The 20,560-nt window shown below is 46.1% G+C and overlaps 1 protein-coding gene across 7 annotated transcripts in view; it reads left to right on the top strand.

The window, feature by feature from the left end:
- Positions 1–6,765: 6,765 nt before the first annotated feature.
- The window catches only part of PHF20 (PHD finger protein 20), a 74,803-nt gene continuing 61,008 nt past the window's right edge, over positions 6,766–20,560 (top strand). For 2 of the 7 annotated variants that reach the window (XM_052791663.1, XM_052791654.1), the window contains exons 1-4: positions 10,863–10,911; positions 13,941–13,995; positions 15,651–15,779; positions 20,426–20,540. In XM_052791663.1, coding sequence (XP_052647623.1) covers positions 20,458–20,540 — 83 coding nt within the window. In that variant the 5' untranslated portion in view covers positions 10,863–10,911; positions 13,941–13,995; positions 15,651–15,779; positions 20,426–20,457. Of the gene's footprint in view, positions 6,901–10,862; positions 10,912–13,940; positions 13,996–15,650; positions 15,780–20,425; positions 20,541–20,560 lie in introns of those variants that run through there. The other 5 variants (XM_052791600.1, XM_052791609.1, XM_052791618.1 and 2 more) reach the window with 5 other exon arrangements.

Here is a 20,560-nt window from a genome sequence, read left to right as displayed (position 1 = left end):
GTCTCTTGTCCTTTTTGTGAATTTCTGAAGCATGATCATGTCTACCTGGAGCTGCAGATTTCAGACTGGATGTCAGTGTTCATGAATAACATTTGGGAATCAGCATGACATAAACACTTAGAAACCAAGCTGTGAGCTGGTTCTGTCTTAACTCTCAGGCAGCTACTACGGACACTCAATGAAACTTGGAAGAGAAGGGGTTAAAACAGATAAAGGACAATACTTCTTTACACAGGATCTTCTGGAGCCTTTCAGAAAACAAGTCAAAAAGGGATTAGAGAAGTTTATGGGCAATAGCTCCACAAACGGGCAGTCAGAGGATAAGGAGGGATGTGCTGCTAATATCCCTCATCCAGCAGCTGTGGGTGCGGCAAGTGGACTGCAGGAGGTAGCCACACATGCGTGCTGTCCCTGCATAGTCTCTGCTGTTGGAGATCTGGTTAGACAGGCTGTCGGTCTGACCCACCTGGGACATTTTTATGTTTAGAATGGAGTATTCTCTGATCTTTCCTCCATCCCTGCTCCCAGGAGCAGCTGGGAGCACTCTGTGTTGGTGCTCCAGACTCGCGCTGCTTGCACACTGTGGTGGGGCTGCAGCATAAGTGCTGGCTGTGCAACTTCAGCCACGCAGTGGCGAGTTACTGCCCTGGGTCTGGCCAGTGCTGCTGATGCTCTAGGGGTCGTCACTGTCCTGGCAGCACTGAGCAAAGATGGTGCACTTCAGGCAAAGCTGGTAAGGGCTGCTCAGTCACTCCAGCAGTTCAAGATCACCTGTGCTGGCCACATCACTGGGTCTTCACACCAGCCTTGCTGGCAGGAGGGTGGTAGGTGATATGTACCCTTCAGGAGGCAAGCAATGACAAGCGAGAGCAGAAGGAAGACCAACAGCATTGTAACCTCACGCAGCCCTTTCCTAGGTGGATTTCTGCAGCCTGATGTCTAAGTGTTCCCCAAGGCTTTGCTGTGAAATGAGCTGATTTTGGCCAAATCACAAAAGCCCACAAACTAAGTGCTTCAGCTCAGCCTCAGGCTTGGACTCACTTGTGCAGTCACCTTGGCCCGATACCTGGATCATTTAAAAAATCAATGGCCAGAGTAGCGGCTGGGTTCATAATGAGCTGGTGGTTTGTTCTCTGCTTCCAACAGCCACGCAGTAAGACCCTGTGCCAGAGGGTGGCTTGAGACACAGCTCACTTGTCTTTGGCTCCTTGTAGAGAGGAGGCAGCTGCAGCTTCACTGAGACTTGCCACCGTTTGTGGAAGGGTAGTGTGTCCTGATGGGGCCAGCACCCTTGCAGTGCTGCATGCTCTCGCTGGTGCTGTTGAATTTCCGGCTGGTTTAAGTCTCCTTTTCACAGAGCCTGGCATGAGCCTTTTGCTGTCTCTGCAATCGTGTCCTGGGAATCTGCTAACAAAAATGGTAAAAGCAATTCTCCCAGCTACTGACTGCAGCTGACAGACACCATGCCCTCAGGTCTGCTGTCCACACTCCACCCCAGCTCCTGAAGAGGTTCGGCAGCTGTTGGGGGATCACAGGCGGCTTTTGGACCTCTCTGTAGGTTCAGCTTGAGATGGAGGAAGGTAGGGCTCAGCTCTAGCAACTGCCTGGTGTTTTACGGGACATGGTAACCACAAAGCCACCCATCCTGCGCACCCCTCCTGGTAGAGAAGCTTCCTGCAGTCTTTCCTCTACTTGCAAATGTGAGGGGTCTCCCTCCTCCTGGCCCACCAGAGATACTCCATTTCTCCCTCAAACCAGAGGTGCCCAGAGGTTGTGATGCCTCGCCAAAAATCCAGGGCAGTGGGAGGCCAGTTTTTAGCCTAATCCTCATGTAAGTTTCTAGCCTAATCCTCACATTGAGCTTTGCACTAAATCAGCCCTGTGGGAGGAGAGAGACCAGAGGAACAGGCAAGGCTGTGTCAGGAGCCCTGCAGCACCAGAGGGAGGCAGAGACAGCAGAGTCCCTGTCCTGACGCTGCCCCAGTGCAGGTTTGATGTGGGCGCAGCAAAGCACTGGCAGATTCAGCGGAACTGGCTAGTGGAGATGGCACTGAGCTAGGGCTCTGCAGAGCAGGGCTCAGGCTCCGGCACGTCCGCAGACTTCTCTGTGGGACAACCATCAACGATAAGATGTAGAAAGCTGATTTAGCTGCTGAGCATTGCTGCTTTTAGAGCTCCTGTTGTGCTATAGCATTTGTCAGCCACGGTTAATGGTGGAGAGAACTGAGTGTGGGTGCAGGCAGCTGGGGAACCATCTCAGGCATGAAGAGGGGACAGGGAAAAGCCTAGGCATTCAGTGAGAGGTGGACCACTTAACGGACCCTGCTGGAGTTCAGTGCATCCAGGTGGCCATGGAGGAAAACTTTTGGGACACACTGCGTCACTCATGAGCTGGACTTTTCCTTTCAAAGCAGGGGGCACCAGCTGAAGACTCTGCCCAGCCCGCAAAGGTTTGAACCTGCATCTCCCAGGGGCTCCTCCTGGCCTGGCCTCCACCTGGAGCTTCCTCTGCCTCACCATCAAAGCCATCCCCCTTTGTCTGAAGTGCTTAGTGTTTACTCGTACCATAAAGGGAGCCTGTGTCTGAGGATTGTGTGACCTCAGCTGTCGGGGTTGGGTGCTAGCAGAATTCAGGGCCCAAATCCATGAAGGTGTTCAGAAGCCCAAGACTAAGGCTGGTCTTACAAGCTACTACTTCTCCCAGAGGAGAACTGGTGGCTTACATCAGCTCGTTTCTACTCGCAGCCCCATTTCCTCCATCCCATCTGTGCCAGGTCTGGTGCTTCATTCAGATCACAAGCAACAGGGGAGACCGGGTGGGCTGGGGGGGCGATGTGGAGGGTGGGGGATGGAGGAGGAGCGGGACCCTCTCTTTTGAGGGCAATGAGCTATTGGATTGTTTCAGCTGCGAGGTACAGCTTCCCCCAGAATGACCTAGCCTTGGTGTCTGCTGGGGAAGGTGAAGGTGCTGCAATTGCAAACGGTACCCAAATACTGGGCTGGGGTGTCCCTGCGGTGTGTGCCACCTCCCCACTCCCAGGACAGGATAACCATTCAGAAGAGTGCAAGACAGCCAGACCCTATAGCCCCAGGGACCACGGAAGGGCCTATAGAGCAGGGTCTCTATCACCTGCAGGCAGACAGCCCCAAAGAGGACAAGGAGAGGAAGGGGGCTACAGCCTCCCCCCTACTCCCAGTTTAATCGGCAGGGGTGGGGGGTGTCTAAGTGCATTGATGGCAGAAGTGCCTGCTTGTTTGCACGTCTCTCCCACACCACTCCATGGATGCGGCTGTCCCTGCCCCGACCAAGGGCACAGGCTGAGGGTGGACATCCTTCCCTGGAGATCTGCAGCCGGTTCCCAGCCTCTCTGGATGCTCTGGCCAACAAAGAAGGAATTTCTTCAGAGAAACTGTCCTGAGGTAGAAACTGCCCAGCTGTGGAGTGCTGTTGTGAGGAAGGCACACTGACTTGGCAAGTCCCTCATCTCCCACCATTATGTGCACCTTGGGACCAGGCCTGGAGGTCAGCCAGACCTGTGGGGACCTCCAGCAACGCTCTGAGAAGAGCAGGTACGAGCAGGGTGAGGGCTGGTGGGGAGAGCTGGACACAGAAAACTCATCCCTGGACCACTGCACACACTTTGGTGTGGAGGGCCGGGACTATGTCCAGATGAGCCAGTAAACCCTCCGCCAAGCCGTGCTGGCCCCCATGTAATCACCAGCAGGGCTGGTGATCTGCACAACACGCCGCCTCTCTAGGCAGCAGAGCAGTCAGCTTCTGCAGTCGCGCAGACTGCAGTGACCCCGCCTGGGCTGCGCGGAGGCAGCCGAGGGCCTTGTGCAGGCGAAGACAAACCCCTGCGGGCACAGAGCCCCCCACATCCCAACCATCCGCCGGCCCCTTGCGTGGCCGGTCAGGAGGAGGGGAGGGTGCCCTGCAGGGGATTACTCCAGCCAAGTGCAGAGGCTGGCTGGCCTCCCTGCTTTGGCCCCCTTTTATAGTCAATGCAAGAGGCGTTTTCTGAGCACAGTTCCTCTGGTCCTGAAGTGGAGGCAGAAGGCTGGCCCAGTGCGTTGCCCTTGCCACGTGCCTGATTTTTCTCTGTTGAGATAACGGGGAGGCCAAACAACAAGCTCAGCTCTCCGGCAGGCAAGGGAAGTGCCAGCAGTGAGGCTGCCTGTGCTCAAGGCCAGCTCTTTGATAGCACAGCTGTAGAGCTGGCCTTGAAGGAAAAGAGCTGGAGGATGCCTCGCTGGGAGCTTTCTCCCTCTTTCTCAGGAATGCTGCCTAATCACAGGCCCTCGCCCTTGGGTCTCTGCCTGAGCCAGATCAGCCACTCCTGTGCCGATCTGGACCCTGACCCCAACCCATGGACCAACTTCCTCCCTTGACCTCAGACCTGCCTTATCGCTGCGGGACTTGCATGCTTATCTGGACACTGCCACTGGACCTGCTCTGTTCCCATCTACTGCTGGCCTGCACCGTGGTGGGTAGGGCAGCATGCTGCTCCTGCTGCTCCCTGACAGTGAGCCAGGTGGGGTTCATGATGCTGCTTATGCTGAGCATAAATAAAAGCTTTGCAGGTGAGACCTGAATTGCTTTCCAGACAAGGCAGACAGACCCTTCCTGGCTGCAAAGCTTAATTTGTCCACCTCTATTGGTTTCCTTCATGGGTGAGGAAACACTGGATCCCAATTGATTCAGCTGAGCTCTTGGAGGGGTCAGGGATCTGTCTGAGACACAGCTGGGAACAGGCAGAGGCAGCACTGGTGCATATGGTGGCTGCCAGCGCAGGAGGAGCACCGTTCCCTGGGAAGGGCTGCCACTCCGTGGTCAGCCAAAGCAGGCGGGTATGTCTAACATCTGAGGGTTTCCGATAATGTTAACCATGGCCACTGACATCGAATACTGCAGCTGGAGTCCTGGACAGTGCACGAGGAGAAACATCACAAATTGGCATAGACGCATCCCGAGACTGCCAAAAGCCGTGTGGTGTCGGTGGGAACAGCAGAACAAAGGGTTATTTCCCACATTTCAAAACCAGTGGGATCTAGAAAGACCCATTTATGTGGAGAAGGAAGTGGATTCTGACGTGTGCCCTGTCATGGTAGATGTGCTAAGATTTGTTTGTTTTTTTAAATGAGGAAAACTCCTCAATGAAATATAGTGCTCTCAAAAAAACCCAATACGCAAACAGTATGCTGACATGTTGGTAAAAACAAAAAAAATCTGTTTCACTCAAAACTTTGGAGTTATTTTTTTAGCTGTTTTCCATTTTAATTCTGCATTTTTTTCTCTTGCTTCTAGAAACCTGCAATGTTAAAATGCCATGTGAGATTTCCAGGTTAAAAAATAAATCCCAACTGATAACAACATGTTCTGCCACAGTTTGTTTTCCTGTTGTGGTATTTTTAGCAAGCTACTCTGCTTCCACAAATTCCCAGCAGACAGCTCACAGGCTCTGTCAGAGAAGCATTAACACAAGTTGCTGTACAGTGACGGGGACCATTCTGCTTTAAACCATCCTTTGTGCTCTCTGGGTCCTGTGCCGCTCATGGCACTGGGCTGAGGCTGATGTCATGGGAGCAGCCAGATTTGTGCAGTGACAGCAGTTCCTGTGGGTATTCGGGAGGGAGAAGACAGGAGAGGAAAGCACTTGGACTCAGGGCCCTGCTGTGTCCTCCTCTGGAGCCTGGCAGCACCTGCAGCCCTAGCCCTGCTTCTGCAGACACCTGGGCCACAGCAGTTACTCTTCTGATCTGGAAACCTGGCAGGCAACAATCATCCACTTGTCTGTGGCCTCTGAGCAGAAAATGGATTATCCCAGGAAAACCACCTGAACCAGAAGAGTTTACTCACCCACAGTGACAAACACTGTAATATTTGACATGAAGAACTTCAGCCTGCAAAGATTTTTGCTCTTCTGTGTCAGTCAGGTTTTGGCTATCACCTAGCATGAAAAAAAAAAAAAAGATTACTTGCCCCTGTACAATTCTGTATGGACAGAAGAACATCCAGTTCTCTGGCTGTACCGAAGGGTAGCCAGACGGCCAAGGGGCGTTAACAATCCCTGTCCGCTTGGCACTGGTGAGGCCTCACCTGGAGTGCTGTGTCCAGGTCTGGGCTCCCCAGAACAAGGGACATCAACGAAGGGGACCAAGTCCAGCAGACAGCTGCTGAGACAGTTAGAGGGCCGGTGCATGGGAGGAACACCCGCAGCCTGGCCATCCAGGTTCATGGAGGACCGAAGGTGTCAGACTGCTTTGTTTGTGCCTGTATTTAACCCTTGTACGGACCCCTGCCACCCTGAAACGGTTCATGCTCCTGCTCACAGAGTGCTCCTGATGCCACACTGGGGATTTTTGCCAGGCAGGTTGCCCAGCTTTGGGCAGCAGGGCTCTCCGTGGCCTCCAGCACCCAAGGGCTGTTTTCCCCGAGAGCTGCATCGCGGTGCCGCTGGGGCCCGGCGTGAGAAGCTGCAGCCGCGGGAGAGGCACGGGGTCTTCCCTCTGAGGCGGCAGGAGGCTGGGCGGGCTCCATGAGCGGGTGCCGTTCCCATGGGGGTAACGGGACGGCAACTGGCCCGGCCGGGGCCACCTCGGGCCGCGCTGCCTCAGCTCCCACCCCACCGCCTCCTCAGCGCCCGACACCACCCCCCGCCTCGAGCACCCAGCGAGCACGACGCCCGCCGCCACGCGTGGAAAGCGCGCCCCGCCAGCCGCGAGGGGGCGGGGCTCCCGCCCCCGCCCCTCCCGGCGGGCCCCGCCCCCTCCCTGGCGGCTCCGCATCGAGGCGGCCATTTTGTGGCGCTGCGCGGTCGGTGGCGCTGGGCTCGGCGTGGAGCGGGGCCCGGGGTAGTTCGGCTCCGTTCTAACCCTTTTTCCCGTACAGGTCCCTCGGTAAGAGCGCGGCTGCACCCGGGCGGGCTGGGCTGGGCTGGGCTGGGCCGGGCCGGGCCGGGCCGGGCCGGGCCGCGCCGCCTGCCCGCCCTGCGGGCCTGCGGTGGAAGCGAGGCGAGGGGAGGGGAGGGAGGCCGGGCGCGGCGCGGCTGGCACGCGTCCCCGCGCACAAAGGGCCGGGCCGAGCGACGCCTCCCGCGCTGCGGGCCCGGGGCGCCGAGCGGGGGCCGCTTCCGCCTCGCCGCGGCTTGGCGTGCTGAGGCCGGGGGGCCCCGGGCCGCGGGCCGGCCCTCGCCCGCCCGCTTGCTCGCTCCCTCTCTCCCGCCCGCCCGCCGCGCCTCCGCCCGCGCCCGGCGGCCCGCGGAGCTGCGCGGCCGGCGCGGGCAGGTGAGTATGTGTGGGCCGAGCGCAGGCGCCGAGGGCCCGGCCGGCGGGGGCGGCCGAGTGACCTTGCGGCGGCGTGGGAGCCCGAGCCGGGCCTGGGGCCGGGGCGCGGGGGCTCTGCCGGCGGCGGCCGGGGCTGGGCGGGCGCGGGCGGCGGCCGCGGCGGTCTGGGGGTCGCGCGGGCCGGGAGCGGCGCCTCGCGGGCCTCGCGCTGCGCGGGAGCGGCGGGGCCGCGGGAGTTGCGCGCGCGGCGGCGCGGTCCCGTTGTCGGCGCTTCGCCCTTCGGCGCGCGAGGAAGCGGCGCGGGGCCGGTCCCGGGGGGGGCTCGGCGGGGTGCCGGCCGCTGCTCCTCGCCCGGCCCCGCGGGACGAAGCGGGGAGGAACCTCGCGTGGGGCGTGTGCCTGCCCCACAAGGTGTGCTCCGCGGCTGGCGTTCGTCTCCATAGGCGGTACCGTCAGCAGGAGGCTTCTGGCCTTTTTGTGTCGTGTGAAGTCTGGGACACATTGCCATCCCACTGTATTTTGCCCCTTCAAAATGTCTTTAAGGAACAGAAATAACGGCGGATCCTTGCACTAACCCGAAAGCTGCTTCATGGCACACCTGTTTAATGCATAGAATTGAGAGGTACCATATTCTTTTTTCTGACAGGCCTAGGTTCAGATAGAGCTTATTGCCACCAAAATGGATCGCTGTACCAGTTGACTTGGCATGGATGTGCGAACCATAGCCCTGTAGCAGGGCTTGGTTAATCGAAGCAGGTTGTCAGTACCATTTTGGGAAACGGTTGTATCTCCTTTACTTATTGAAATTTTTCCTGGTATCAGAGATGTTTCTAGCCTAAATGCTTGAAAATAGATCAGGAGGGATGTTTGAATGTTGATGAGTCCAAGCTGGATAAAATAAATATCTTCTTTCTGTGTACAGAATTTAGTACTGTATGCAGTATGAGAATAAAAACAAATATTAAAAGCAATGCTAATGACTTGAAGTAACTTTTTGTAGGTATCTGTACAGTAGGTTGTAGCTGAGCATCTCTGTAACAGAAATGCTTTTGACCTGTGTTCATTTAATTTTCTATAATGAGCAAGGATCCTTTCACAGGACCAGTTTCCAAAAAAAGCCACGTGAGAAGAGTTGCAACGAAGATCGCTCATAGTATAATTCTCTCTTTAATTTTTGTGACTTATTAATAGTTTTGGAATTGAAGGTGGTTTAGATGAATACTCATTACTTGATCTAAGTCAGCTTGTGGAATAGTTGAGTTTACGTTCTTGCTGATAACTTTGTTGATGTCTCTTGAATGGAAATAAAATTTTACTTGAGCAGTTTGAGAGTAAAATCTGCTTGTCTGTAATCCAGAGTAATTAATTAAGGTCAAATTGGGAATGAGGCTAGAATAGTAATTGGTCGTAACAGTGCTGCCTTGACTGAAATGTAAGCAGCATGTAATTAATTCTTACCTTTAATTGGATAAGTTCTCTGAAGTGCTTTCTTGTAGTTGCTCTTGTAGTTCCTGGATAACCTAGGCAATGATATTGACCTAAATTCTCCCCCTTGGTCAAGAAAGGAGGATGCAATCCCGAATTTAATTGTAGGCGATGATAAATTTTCTGTAACTGCGTATTTTATTTATAACTGCATCTCTAGAAGCTAGTTATTGTCTGTGGCTGTAATTTGTCAGACCTTGACAGGAACTGACGCTTTTGCAGTAGGAAAGCTGTCCTGCCACTTGCCTTCTCATTTCTGCCCATATGGCACTGTCCTGCGCAGATGTGAGCACTTGTACAACAGTGTTGTGAGCTGAGCTAAAGAATGTACATGGGGTGGGCGCGTGGGGGGAGGATTTATTGTTCAGCTCTGCAAGTGGTTGTCATCAGTATTTAAACTGCATTCTTGATGGTTGCCTAATTGCATGGGTGCAGTTGGTTTTTTTAATTAAAAAAAGAAAAGTTGCATATACTTTGGACTTAGTGGTGCTTCATATTGAGAAGTCTTGTGAAGTGCTCGTAATAGTTCATTCAACAGCTGAACAAGTCTGCTCCTTTCTTCTTTGCTTCAATGTATACCTTATCATCTTCACACTTCTGTTCCTTGCTTGCCTACAGGTTTATTTTGATTTCTTGTGCTTACCTGACTTTTTTTCAGATAAGAAATAGTGACTTCGAGCTCTTGGTTTGTCCTTGCTGTCAAAATGCCAATGGTTACATGGCCTATATGTTTAAAAAAACCTTTTGGAACTGGTGGCTTTTCAGGTTTTTTGTGGATGCAAGCACCAGACTTAAGTGATCGTGCGGGTCTATAATGTGTCCATGCTGACTGACTCCAGATGCGTGTGGCAGAAAATAATGCATGTTGGAATATAATTACTTCTTTTTGAGGCTTGTTAGTTTGTTGACATGCCTTTGTGTGGTTTTAGTGGGCTTGAGAACTTTCAGCCAGCCTTGTTTTGGTATAGCCAGCTGCAGTCAGCCTTATTTTTTAAGAACTCTGTTTCAGGTAGGCTTATGAAATTGGTTAAAAAGAGATGTTACTGTCTCCAGCTGTGTCTTTTAGCTAGGTAGCCTGTATTGAAAGAGGGGAAGCACTGCTTAGTGTGGGATGGGGTATTTTTTTTCAGTGTGAAGTTAGCACCAAAGAGCTTTCCTGATCTTGTTGCTGATGTTAAAATACTAGTTTCAAAACTGACTTCTTTTTCTGCTACTTATACGCAGCACTTCTTTCCCAAGGAGATGGAGAATAAGCTCTTGATCCACAGAGTGCTTGAGTCAGGAAACTATCTTGAACACCTCTAGTGCTCTGGGTACAGAACTGAGCATCCTTAGCCTAGACCTGTGCATCAGTGGCACAAAGACAGTGCCATTGGTAGGGTTTGAGTTTGGGTTTTTAGTTAATCTTAAAGTTGAAGGCTTAAAGCATAAAGGCTTCTGTTAGTGTAGCAGAGGTTGCAAGTATACCAGACTTTAATTGCTTCTTCACTATAATGCAAGTTGCTAGTGGCTTTTTTGTTATGTGATCCCCTGTATTTATATCAGTCCTTTGCCTAGATTGCAGTTCTGTCTTCTCAGTATTGCTGCCATCAAACTTGCAAAAAGATGCACTGAAGGTTTTTTTTTGTTCGTTTGTTTTTTCTGCTGTCCTTTCATCTCTGAGCTGGGGGACAAGTCTACAAGCAGCCTTGAAGTGCACCCCTTTCTTTCCTTCTTGTAATAAAACAGGCGAGTCACATCCTTCTTACAGTGTGGCACACAGACAGACAATTTGTCTGCTTAATGCATTATCTTAAATGAAGACATAATTTTTCATCAAAGCTCATGGCAGTGTAACTTGCAAGATTTGCCTTTATTTGACTGTCAGGAAAATATCCTCCTCTTTAACAACAAGTAGGGTAGACTTGGTCCTGTCCAGTCAGGAAGCAATTGAATAATGAAACTGAGAATGCCACATCTGAGTGTCAGAACCCTATATACTGACTGCCTGGAAACAATGCCCTATGGGATTTTCAGTGGCCAATATTGCAGGTGCTATAAATTATCTGTGAAAAATGTTTCTCAAATTTTTTTAATGGATGTTTTTACAGGTAGATTTCTTCTTAAGAGTCAGAAGTCCAAGGCCAGTTACTGCTGCAGGTACTGTAGCTGGATCATTTTTGTGCTTTCCTACTGGCTCCTTTTATTTTCGGTCATAATCTTTTCTTCTGATAGCTAAAATACATATGTATGCTCACTGATAAGAAAAAATCTTAGGTTCAGCAAACTGCTGTAAGTGTATAGTGTGCTGCTGGAATACCCAGAGCAACCTCAAAGCCAGGGGCAGGACATCTGGTCAAAACTGAGAAATTAATTGGTCAGCTTACTGACCAACACATAGCCTTAAGCATTAAATTTCTATCTCAAATGTGGACTTCTCTAGAATACCAAGGTATTGCTTTCAGAAGAGATGTAGGCGGTAACACTTCAGAGTGACTTAATACTTAAATGTACTTAAATGTTTGTACTGACTTTAAAACATTGGCATTGAGTGCAAAATGGTATTAGTAACCTAAGTGTTGTAGCCAAGCAGACAATATGTAGGCAAATGGAAGTCATGTTCTTGGACCCTGCCCATTTCTTAAAGGTATGTTCTTTTAAGAAGAAACCTGTTGTCTTTGCAAAATCATGAAATTATCATACAAGTTTTTGTATGTATGAACCACCCATGTGTGGTTCCTTTCCTCATCTGTCATGCAAAGCCACTCTCCAACGCTTAGCACCTTGTCCAAGGTTGTTCAATAGGTTCAACCTTAGGCTGCTGCAACACCACCCTAAACCAAATATTTAAATATAGTCCCACCGTAAGTAACTTTGTCCAAGGAGTTCTGTGGGGTTTTTGTTGGCTTTGCTTCTGAGGGAGTATGGAATGGTAATGAGAACCAGTCCACTTTTTTCCTTTTCCTGATTTCATTTTTATTTGACAAAGGCACTGTGAACCCATAGATACCCATTAGGCAGGGGAAAAGTGTCTTTTTGAGGACAGTTACACTTGGTGCATTCAGCATTATGAAGTGGTTTTATTCAGTTCAGGTAGAAAAACAGGAAAATGGCATTGGGGTGCCCAATCTGTGGGCTAAATTAAGCTTCTCAGAACAATTCAATTCGCTGTAGCTTGTTTCTGCCACTCCTGCAGTCTGGAGAAGCCTTGCATGTATTGACATGAATTGGATTTGTGGATGAAGAAACTGATGTGGAGAAACTCTTTTAGTTAATTTCTTGTATGACCAAAATGCAGATCACTTTGCCATGTGATGAATGTAGTTTATCCAACTGAGGATGTCTTCGTTGACAGGAGAGAACTAACTGCATTTGGTCATCTTGGCTTGTGTTTGTTCATGTGGCTAGACGTGTGTGGATTGACATGGTGAACTCTCACGATTTGGAGATTGTGCTTCCATAAGAAACAACACAGCTTGCTTGAGCTGTCTGCAGGTCTTTTAGCTGTTAAACATTTGAACTCTTAATTTCCTAGAGAGATTTCTGGCTGTCTGATATTAATTTGCACCTTAAAATATCCTTCACACTAAATTTATTCTTTCTTAACTAAGAAGATCTAAAACCATAGAGATGTTTAGAGTCTTAAGTTGCTAGAAGCTTTTTTAATGAAAGAAGTGTTCCATGTAATGTTTTTTTCCTTGATTTGTTAGGCTGTTTTTTTCACAGCAGTTGGAGTTACTTCTAAATGCAAGAAGGGTTTTTTTTTCTGTCTCTCTGAATAGTTCAAAAGATATTTTTAAATATTCAGAAATCATCAGTCTTACCATGATATATCTTGAAAAGCCATGCTTGTTAAATAAGAGTATATCTGTAATTTGAGCTTTTTGAAGGCTTGTGACTGACCTAGGGTTTTGGTTGGTTTTTTTAAAATAACCCATACTGAAAGATGACTTGTTAAAGTTTGTTAACCACCGTGGTATTGCAGCAGAAATCCACCAATACGTGTAGGAATTGTATGTTACATCAGAAGTGATGACTTCAGTTGTGCGAATCCCAGTCTACTGTAATTGTTTTGCAAAAGAATTTTGATGTACTTCCAAATCTAGAACACTCAGGCATTTTGACCCTTTGACTCAGATTTGGCAGTTTGGTTTTGTTTATGGGTTGCTTCCCATCCTTAGTATTTTAGAACTGAGGCTTTCTTTTTTTTTAGCTGCTGTCCTCAGAGTTAAAGACTGTTTGGGTGATAAGAGTATAATTGATGCAGTGATATTTGTGGGGGTTTCTCAGTAGCAGTTCTCATAAACTCCTGGGAGGAAAAGAGGGTGTTAGATTTGGGGCAGATTGGTTGTATTTAAGTATCTTCGAATGTTTCAGATACACTTGCTTAAAAGTCTTACCTACCAAATAGTGGTTAGATAGAAAAGTGGGGAGAGCAGTTAAGAATTTCTGCAACTTGCAATAACAGAGAAAGGAAAAGCAAAAAAACCCAAAACAAAAAAACCATGCCAAAAAACCCCACCAAACAACCAACAAATCAGATAAAGGGTGGCGGGGGACACCCAACAGTAGGAACTCTTGTTTTCTTGTTTAGCAATCCATTGGAAGAGATGGTGAACTCGTTAGGATCATCTGTGCTGGATCTTTAGCCTATCATTTCACCTAGAATCATACATTCTCAATGTACAAGATAAAACTGACTGTAGCCTGTAATTTCCTTTAAGTGCAACTCGGCCCATATGGTGGATTTAATGTGTCAGTGATCTAGTCTTTAAATGTCTGCAGACAGTACCTTGAATTTTGTGTTACTTGCATATACAAGGTTTGGTAGTTACACTGTCTGCTTGCCTAGTTAATGGTCTTAACTCTGAAATATCTGGTGCACCAAAGTAGGAGTAATGATAAAGTTACTGGTGGCTTCTGTTTGGCAAAGGATAAATAAATGATGGAGAAATTTTATGTGGATATGCAGAGGGAGTATCTGTGTGTCTGTAAGGATCTCATAAGTTTCTCTCTAATATGGATCACAGCAGCCTGCTGACCCTCTGTATTGAAATATTTTCAGATTAAATTGATGTTCTAGAGGTGTTATTGTACGATATTGTTGGCTGTAGAGAAAATATTTTTTTAAACTCTAATCTACTTTTAGTCTCAGAATTCACATGACTTATGTTTTTCCTTCCCTATAGTTGTACAACAGTGTTTGGAATGTTTGCAGCCATATAAGCAACAAGTTTTTTCTTGGTAAGTATAAGCACGGATCCTTGGTTTTGTTAATTGTAGCTTTTCTTTATGCTTTTGAAGTTTTGCTTTAAAATTCAGGTTTTTATTCTTGCAGAGGCACTGTGGATAATATTTTTCTAAATTAAATCCTTATATTCTTGAAACAAAGACTGCACACTTTCAGTTGGAGGAAAAAATGGCAGTTTCGTTAAAGTATATTTTCTTGAATATTACTTTAGTTAGGAAAAACCTGCTTTATTTCATGTGACTTAAATCCTTTTCCCAAATCTTTTTGCTTGTTCAGTGTTTAAGAGTGTTTGTCTTTTACCTTTAGTGTGTTACAGGAAAAAAGAGGGGAAACCAGAACAGCTAAATGAGAGATGATCAAATGATTGAGAAGAATTTTTTCAGTAATGAGTATTTATTTCTTTAATTGCACTTGGTAATTCAAATAGGTTTTATTATAGAAAAATATTTTTTCTGTTCTGTTGAATTACCCATGTTCATAATTTCTGCTTCCATGTTGGTCTGTCCCAGTCTCACCACCAATTTGAATTGACAGCACAGTTACATGGGATGTTGTTGAGAGGATGAAAATGACATTCTTGATGTCCTCTAACCATAGGGAGGGTGTGAGGATCTTGATCTGGGGAGGGTAACTTATTGCTGGCACCTTTTCACTTTTGTCACTGAGTACTTTGAGTAAGTCTTGGCTTTTGCCTGAAGAGGAGAGCAAATGTAGATTTTTACTGGTGTCAGTTTTGTTAGTCTACTTGTATAAACTAGAGGAAAAATAGGAGTCTGAAATAAAATACTAAGTCTTATGCTTTGAGGGAATGTTTCAGTGTTGAGGAATTAGCTGTACAGTATTCTTGTTACAGAAATTTTAAGTATCAATTCAGGATCCAATTTCACTGCTGTGTTGCTCAAAGAGTTTGTGTAGTTGTTGACTGAGTCTGGGAAACCTTGAAAGCAAGAAGTCAGTGCTGGTTGAGATCTAGCTGAGGATCCTACATGGTGCAAATAAGAACTGCATGTAGTCCAATGTTTTGTTTGAAATGAGTCTTTTGGATAGAAAAAGGGAGGTGATACAGTATTTCTTGGAATTTGTTGCAGTGTCTAATGGTCTTCATGTCCAGTTCAAATCTTTCCTGTTTCTGTTCCTGTTGCATTAAAAAACTGCTTGACTGAAGATCTGAGACATTGTGTTTTGAAATACCGGTGGTAAGGACATCTTCTGAAACTCGTGGTTGTGTCCTAAAACTTAACTCATGTTGCTATGAAATGGTATGCATAAACAAAACATGAGGCAGGAGCATAGGGATCCTTAGATGAATAGTTAGTACAGAAACTGTTTGTGGATTAATACTTTAACAGGTGTGGGGTTTTATTTCTGTTTTTAGATGTAGGGTAAAATACGGTGAGGCATACTTCATGCTAGCAACACTGCTGTAGGCAAAACCTGGTAGGCAGAATTTTTTTGTCTGCAGGCAATAAAAGTCAGTTGTAATCAGCTTCCCAAGTCAGCGCCAAAACAGTTTTTAAAAGTGGTGTTTAAATGTTTGTGAGACTTGTACTTAGTCTTCATAAGATGCCATTAGGATTGTATAATATAAATGGTGTCTGTAAATACTGTTTTGCAGTCTCATACAGCCATTACCTTTTCTCATCTGCAGGTGTGTGGTTTCAGCACAGCATGGCTGTGTTCATCCACTTGCAAGGTCTTCCGATTGTGGTGGGGACCATGGACTTCTCTGGATTGACCATTCCTGATGGGGGCGTGCATATTGTAGGGGGTGAACTGGGTGAGGCTTTCATTGTTTTACCACTGATGAAGATGTGAGGCTTCGTATCATGTGTGCAGATGGTCTAAGTAAAAGGTCAAAACTAACTATTGCAGAGCAATAAAAACCTTATGTGCAAAATGTGATTGAACTTAGTCCTTGGCAGTTTCAAAATGGGTACATAGATACATTAGCAGTTTTGGAACACTGGTGCTGGAGTGAATGGTAGAGTAGGCTAGGCTTTGTGGAATTGACTGTAAATGTGTTTTGGCATAGAAACTGCTTATACTGCTATATATGAAGGAGACAGAACAAGCTTGTGTCTTGTCACTTGTTTAGGAACTGCAATTCAAATCTTGGGGCTGCCTTCAGTATCCCAGTTCAGTTACACCTGTGCTGCATCTTCAGTCAACACAGGACAATCTCTTGCTAGTTACTTATACTCCCTGGTTTTGCCAGTGCTTTTTATTAACCTGCTACCTGTCCTACCATGTAGTCCTACTGAATCACCAGTGACATAGAATGCCTCATAGGAATTGGACAGCAAGCTTACCATCCAGAATAAAACTTAGTACTACTTTGCATTGAAAATTTATATTTATGCAAACTGTCAAAGTTTACCATGCTCCTTTATGAAGTCAGAGAACTATGGTTTTTCATGGAGTTCCTCTTTCTCTGTTGTGCTCTGATGGGGGTTGGGGGGAAATCCTTGGCTTTGGCACAGATACACTAGAGAGTGAAGGAGACTAGAGGCTGAATTGTGGGAGTGAATTGCCTTTTTTCTGAGCTGCTTATGAAGTACTGAATTGAGACAGTACTAAGTTTGGAAGTGGGACTGATTTAAAGGCAGGGGTTTTGGTGTGGTACTACATAGAGAATGGTTTACTCATGCTTATCAGTGATTTGGAAAACAGTGTTTGCAAAGGTAGGTAAGGTTTTGAAAAAGGCAGCAGTGATTCTGCAGTTTCCAGAGAGGAAACAATAGAGGCTGCTGTTAGTGAAAGTTTGCCATAGCTGCTCGGTTTTGCTCTATATGATAATATGAAAGATTTCTCCAGTTTCAAGAGGAACCCTCTTCTGTTGGAACTTAGTGATGTGCCAGGTTTGGGGCTCAGCACTGATAGAGCTTAAAACTGAAGAGAATAAGAATGGCTACGCGTGCAGGTATACAGGACCCGCACTGTTAGCAGAGCAGAAAACGTGTTTTAAAAAACAAAAATTAGGATTCCTGAAGGGATCGATATTAATGTAAGTGTGTTCTCCTCTGAATTGCCCTGATATAAATGCGCCTTCCTGATTGGTACCTCTAAGTATCTGAATAGTCTTTAAAAGCTAAAATACCTCATGGTGACTTTTATGGGAAAGAAAAGGCTCTACCTTTTAAACAGAAATGTGTACTTCCACAGATGCAGATTTACAAATATTTTCTGTTGGAAGTAGTGACTTGTCTAAATCCTGGAGTATTTGTTCCTGAAACAGGTCTAATCCTCATAGTGGAATAAGAAGTTTTGGAGAAAAGCTGTACAGCTGTGGGGGTAGGCCTAGTAACTACCCCTTGTTTTAATTGTGGTCTTGAGCACTTGAGAAAAATGGATTCCCAGAGTTACTGGAGTGAAAAGCCTGCTCGTGTCTCAGTTTAGTTACCAAGTTAGTACAAATTCATTTTCTGCTGAAGAAAATTTTAGAAGAGATGTCCTGGTGAAGTATTCTTATTTCTGAGTTGTAGCTGTGACTGTGTCTGATTAGTCTGGGGTTGTTTGTTAAACAATCTGTTTTGATGTAGTTCAAAGTTCTTAAGTAGTCCTTGCAGGAGAAGACAGAGGCTGAAATATAAAATCTCGAAGCAGAAGCAGGCCCCTGTGTTCACTGCTTGCTTTCTGAGAAACAAAGTTCTCTATATGGTCAAGGTCATGCTGGTGAAATGTGGATGGGCTTTAGTGTTGCCTGTTGGCCTTGTTTGTGACGAGCTATGTGATGGCTCCCAGTGCAAGTTGTATCATATGGTTTCGGTCTTGCTCTAAGGCTGTATGTTTCAGGGTAAAATTGTTGAGGTCCTCTGTTGAGAAATTTCTTGTGTAATGTTCTACCAAGTATGCACCTGCTTGAGGAAGCTGTTCCTGAAACTAGCTGCAAATGAAAAAGATAGCCGGCTTTGCAAGGCATGCTGAGTATAGGGACTGCTGGGTCAAGTGAAATCCAGTTGCAGAACGTGAGCGAGAACCCAAAGCAGCCCAAGTTTCATAACTTGGGAGGGGAGAGGAAGGATGACTTTGGGGGAGGAGGCAGTGGTATGAGATTTTTGCCCATACAATTTCTCCTCTATTTCAACTTTCTGGTCAGCTGCCTTGCAGCAAGCTTGGCCAAGTTAGTGAAGTGCAGGATGTGTGTGCTCTGACAAATGCTGGTGTTCAGCTTCTCTAGCTGTAAAGTGCACAGAGTTCAGATTTTTCACGGAATCTGCAGCCTCTGTAAATATGGTTAAATGGCTTCTGCTGTTTTTTTCAGACTTCCCTTTAGTTGTGATACTTGTTTTTTTTAATGTTTGACTGAAACTATTAAGGCCTTCCTCACCAAAATTGATGTTTATTTATAGAAGCCCTATTGTATGAGATCCTGTTACTGAAGTCAGGAGATGTGTATGTTCCTCTTCAGCCTCATGTAGGTGAGCTGAAATGACTCCCATTCTTCAGGATTGCAGCTGTTACTGAAGCAGACCACTGCAGAGAATTTAAACAATGTACTTCCAGTACTTTTAGGACTACGTTGTCTTTGTGTGTCCCTACTTAGTGAAAAGGAGAAATAAGTTTACTAGCACAAGAGCCATCTTGCAGGTGTAATTTCTCCTACAAGTGTTAAGCAAAATGTCTCCTCCACATTTGGAGGCATGAAATTCTATTGCTAGTGTGAGAACGTGGTATTTTAATGATGTAAATCTGCAGAGAAGATGGTGCATGTTTGAGGTGTGGGTGGATAAACTGTTTAAAAAAGAGAATGTAGCTTTGTACTGGCTGCTTGGATTTCCAGATTTTTTTAAAATTATATATATATTTTTTTTAATTCTTACTGTTTATTTTTCATCAGAATGTAAAACCCCAACCATCCTGACTTTTCTTTAATTTCCTTCCCCTTCTCCTTTCCCAGTTAAAAGTTAGGGAGGTGGTAGTTGAATCCCTGCCCCACCCCAACCTGTAGCCATGTTAGACGACTGAGTCCTGGACTAATTCAGATCCATGCTGGGCAAACTCACAGTTTGTTATCAGATACTTTAGAAAAGTAACTTGCAATGTTTCTTGGTGGCTAAAATATTGTTTCTTTTGGTGTGAAATCACTGTGTTGTGAATTGAGCTTACAGGTGAGAGCATTTTTTTTTTTTTTTTCCCCATACTGTTGCAGGCTGCTTTAACAGTAGTGCAGATGAGTCTAAAAGCAGTGCTTTAGAGGAAGACAGCAGATCATCTTCTGGTAGAGAAGTTTCTTTGCATTGTGGTTATAATACTCGAGGTGGTGGGGGTGCCTCCGTGGCCAGCCCTTGGCAAATGGCCTGGTTTGAAAAGTGTGTCGATGGAGTAGCTTTTCCCTGCATTAGAAGCTTTGACTTTCCTAAAGATCTTTGATTTCTGAACCACACTTGAACTTAAGAGTAGTTCTTCATAAAATAATGTTAATCCTTCTATAGATGCAGTTCAGTATCATTGCTGTTTATGTGTTGTGTGAACCAAAATGCTGCTGCTTATTTCTGTTGCCAGTGCATGTCTCCCTATTCTTGTAGTGTAAGATTAGAAGGTTTTTTAATTTAACATGCGTCTGTTTTATACATCTTTAATTGAATCTTCAAGATACAGCCTTACTGTAAGGAGGACAGTATTGAATAAAACTTATTTGTATTTTTGGATCTTGTGAGCTTGAAGACTACAGGAACGGATCGTAATTTGTATCTTACAATTGTGGGAAATGACTGACAAAAATTTGGGAAAAATAACTCCTGATCAGGCTTTTTCACTAAATGTACCTTGAGAGAAACTACTTCGGCAAGATTTCTTAAACCTTTCTATTATCTGTTGGAAACATGTCTTAATAAAGACTGTTTTTATTTTCTGGTTAAAATGGTGGAGAATTGGGAAGAAAGCAATGCAAATATGGAAGCAGTATAGACGGTCTCCTAAAATTGGTTAAAGAAACTATGTATTTCTAATATCTTTGAACTGTATTGCATTTTTAGTGATGAGGTGACATAGTGTTCTTGGGTGTTTCCCTAACATGGTAGCTGTTTAAAGGTTGTTACTGTGTGTGTTTTTGCCTACTTCCTGTTTACTGGATTCCTTGTTTTCATCAAAACTGGGAGGGGGGAGAGAATATTATGAAACTTCGATCTCAGTTGTGAATAAACATTGGGTTGCAGAGTTCTTAATTGACCTGGAACTTGGACTACTGGACAAAGGTTGAGCTTCAATCTTTCATGGTCCAGTAGCTACCATTTTGAACGCTTCTTTTGAATGATTCTGCACACTGTCACTTGGGAACCTTTGTTTAAGAGATAAGTGCCCCCATTACTTTCTGCAAACCAAAAATACAGGGGTCCCTTAACATCTAGCTTTTGGGGGTTATGGTACATAAGCTTATTTTGTGTATGTCTTGATTAGTGATTGATATTTAATTGCATTTTTCAGGGGAATAAAATCAGCAGTGTTGATATTACAAAATGACAAAACATCCTCCGAATAGAAGAGGGATCAACTTTGAGGTGGGAGCCCAGTTGGAAGCCCGTGACAGATTAAAAAACTGGTATTTTTTTAAAACCATTC

The sequence above is a fragment of the Harpia harpyja genome, chromosome 1, assembly GCF_026419915.1.
Source record: "Harpia harpyja isolate bHarHar1 chromosome 1, bHarHar1 primary haplotype, whole genome shotgun sequence".
NCBI lineage: Eukaryota > Metazoa > Chordata > Aves > Accipitriformes > Accipitridae > Harpia > Harpia harpyja.
The sequence above is the reverse complement of the archived record's forward strand: the minus strand, read 5'-3'. Positions and strand labels throughout refer to the sequence as shown.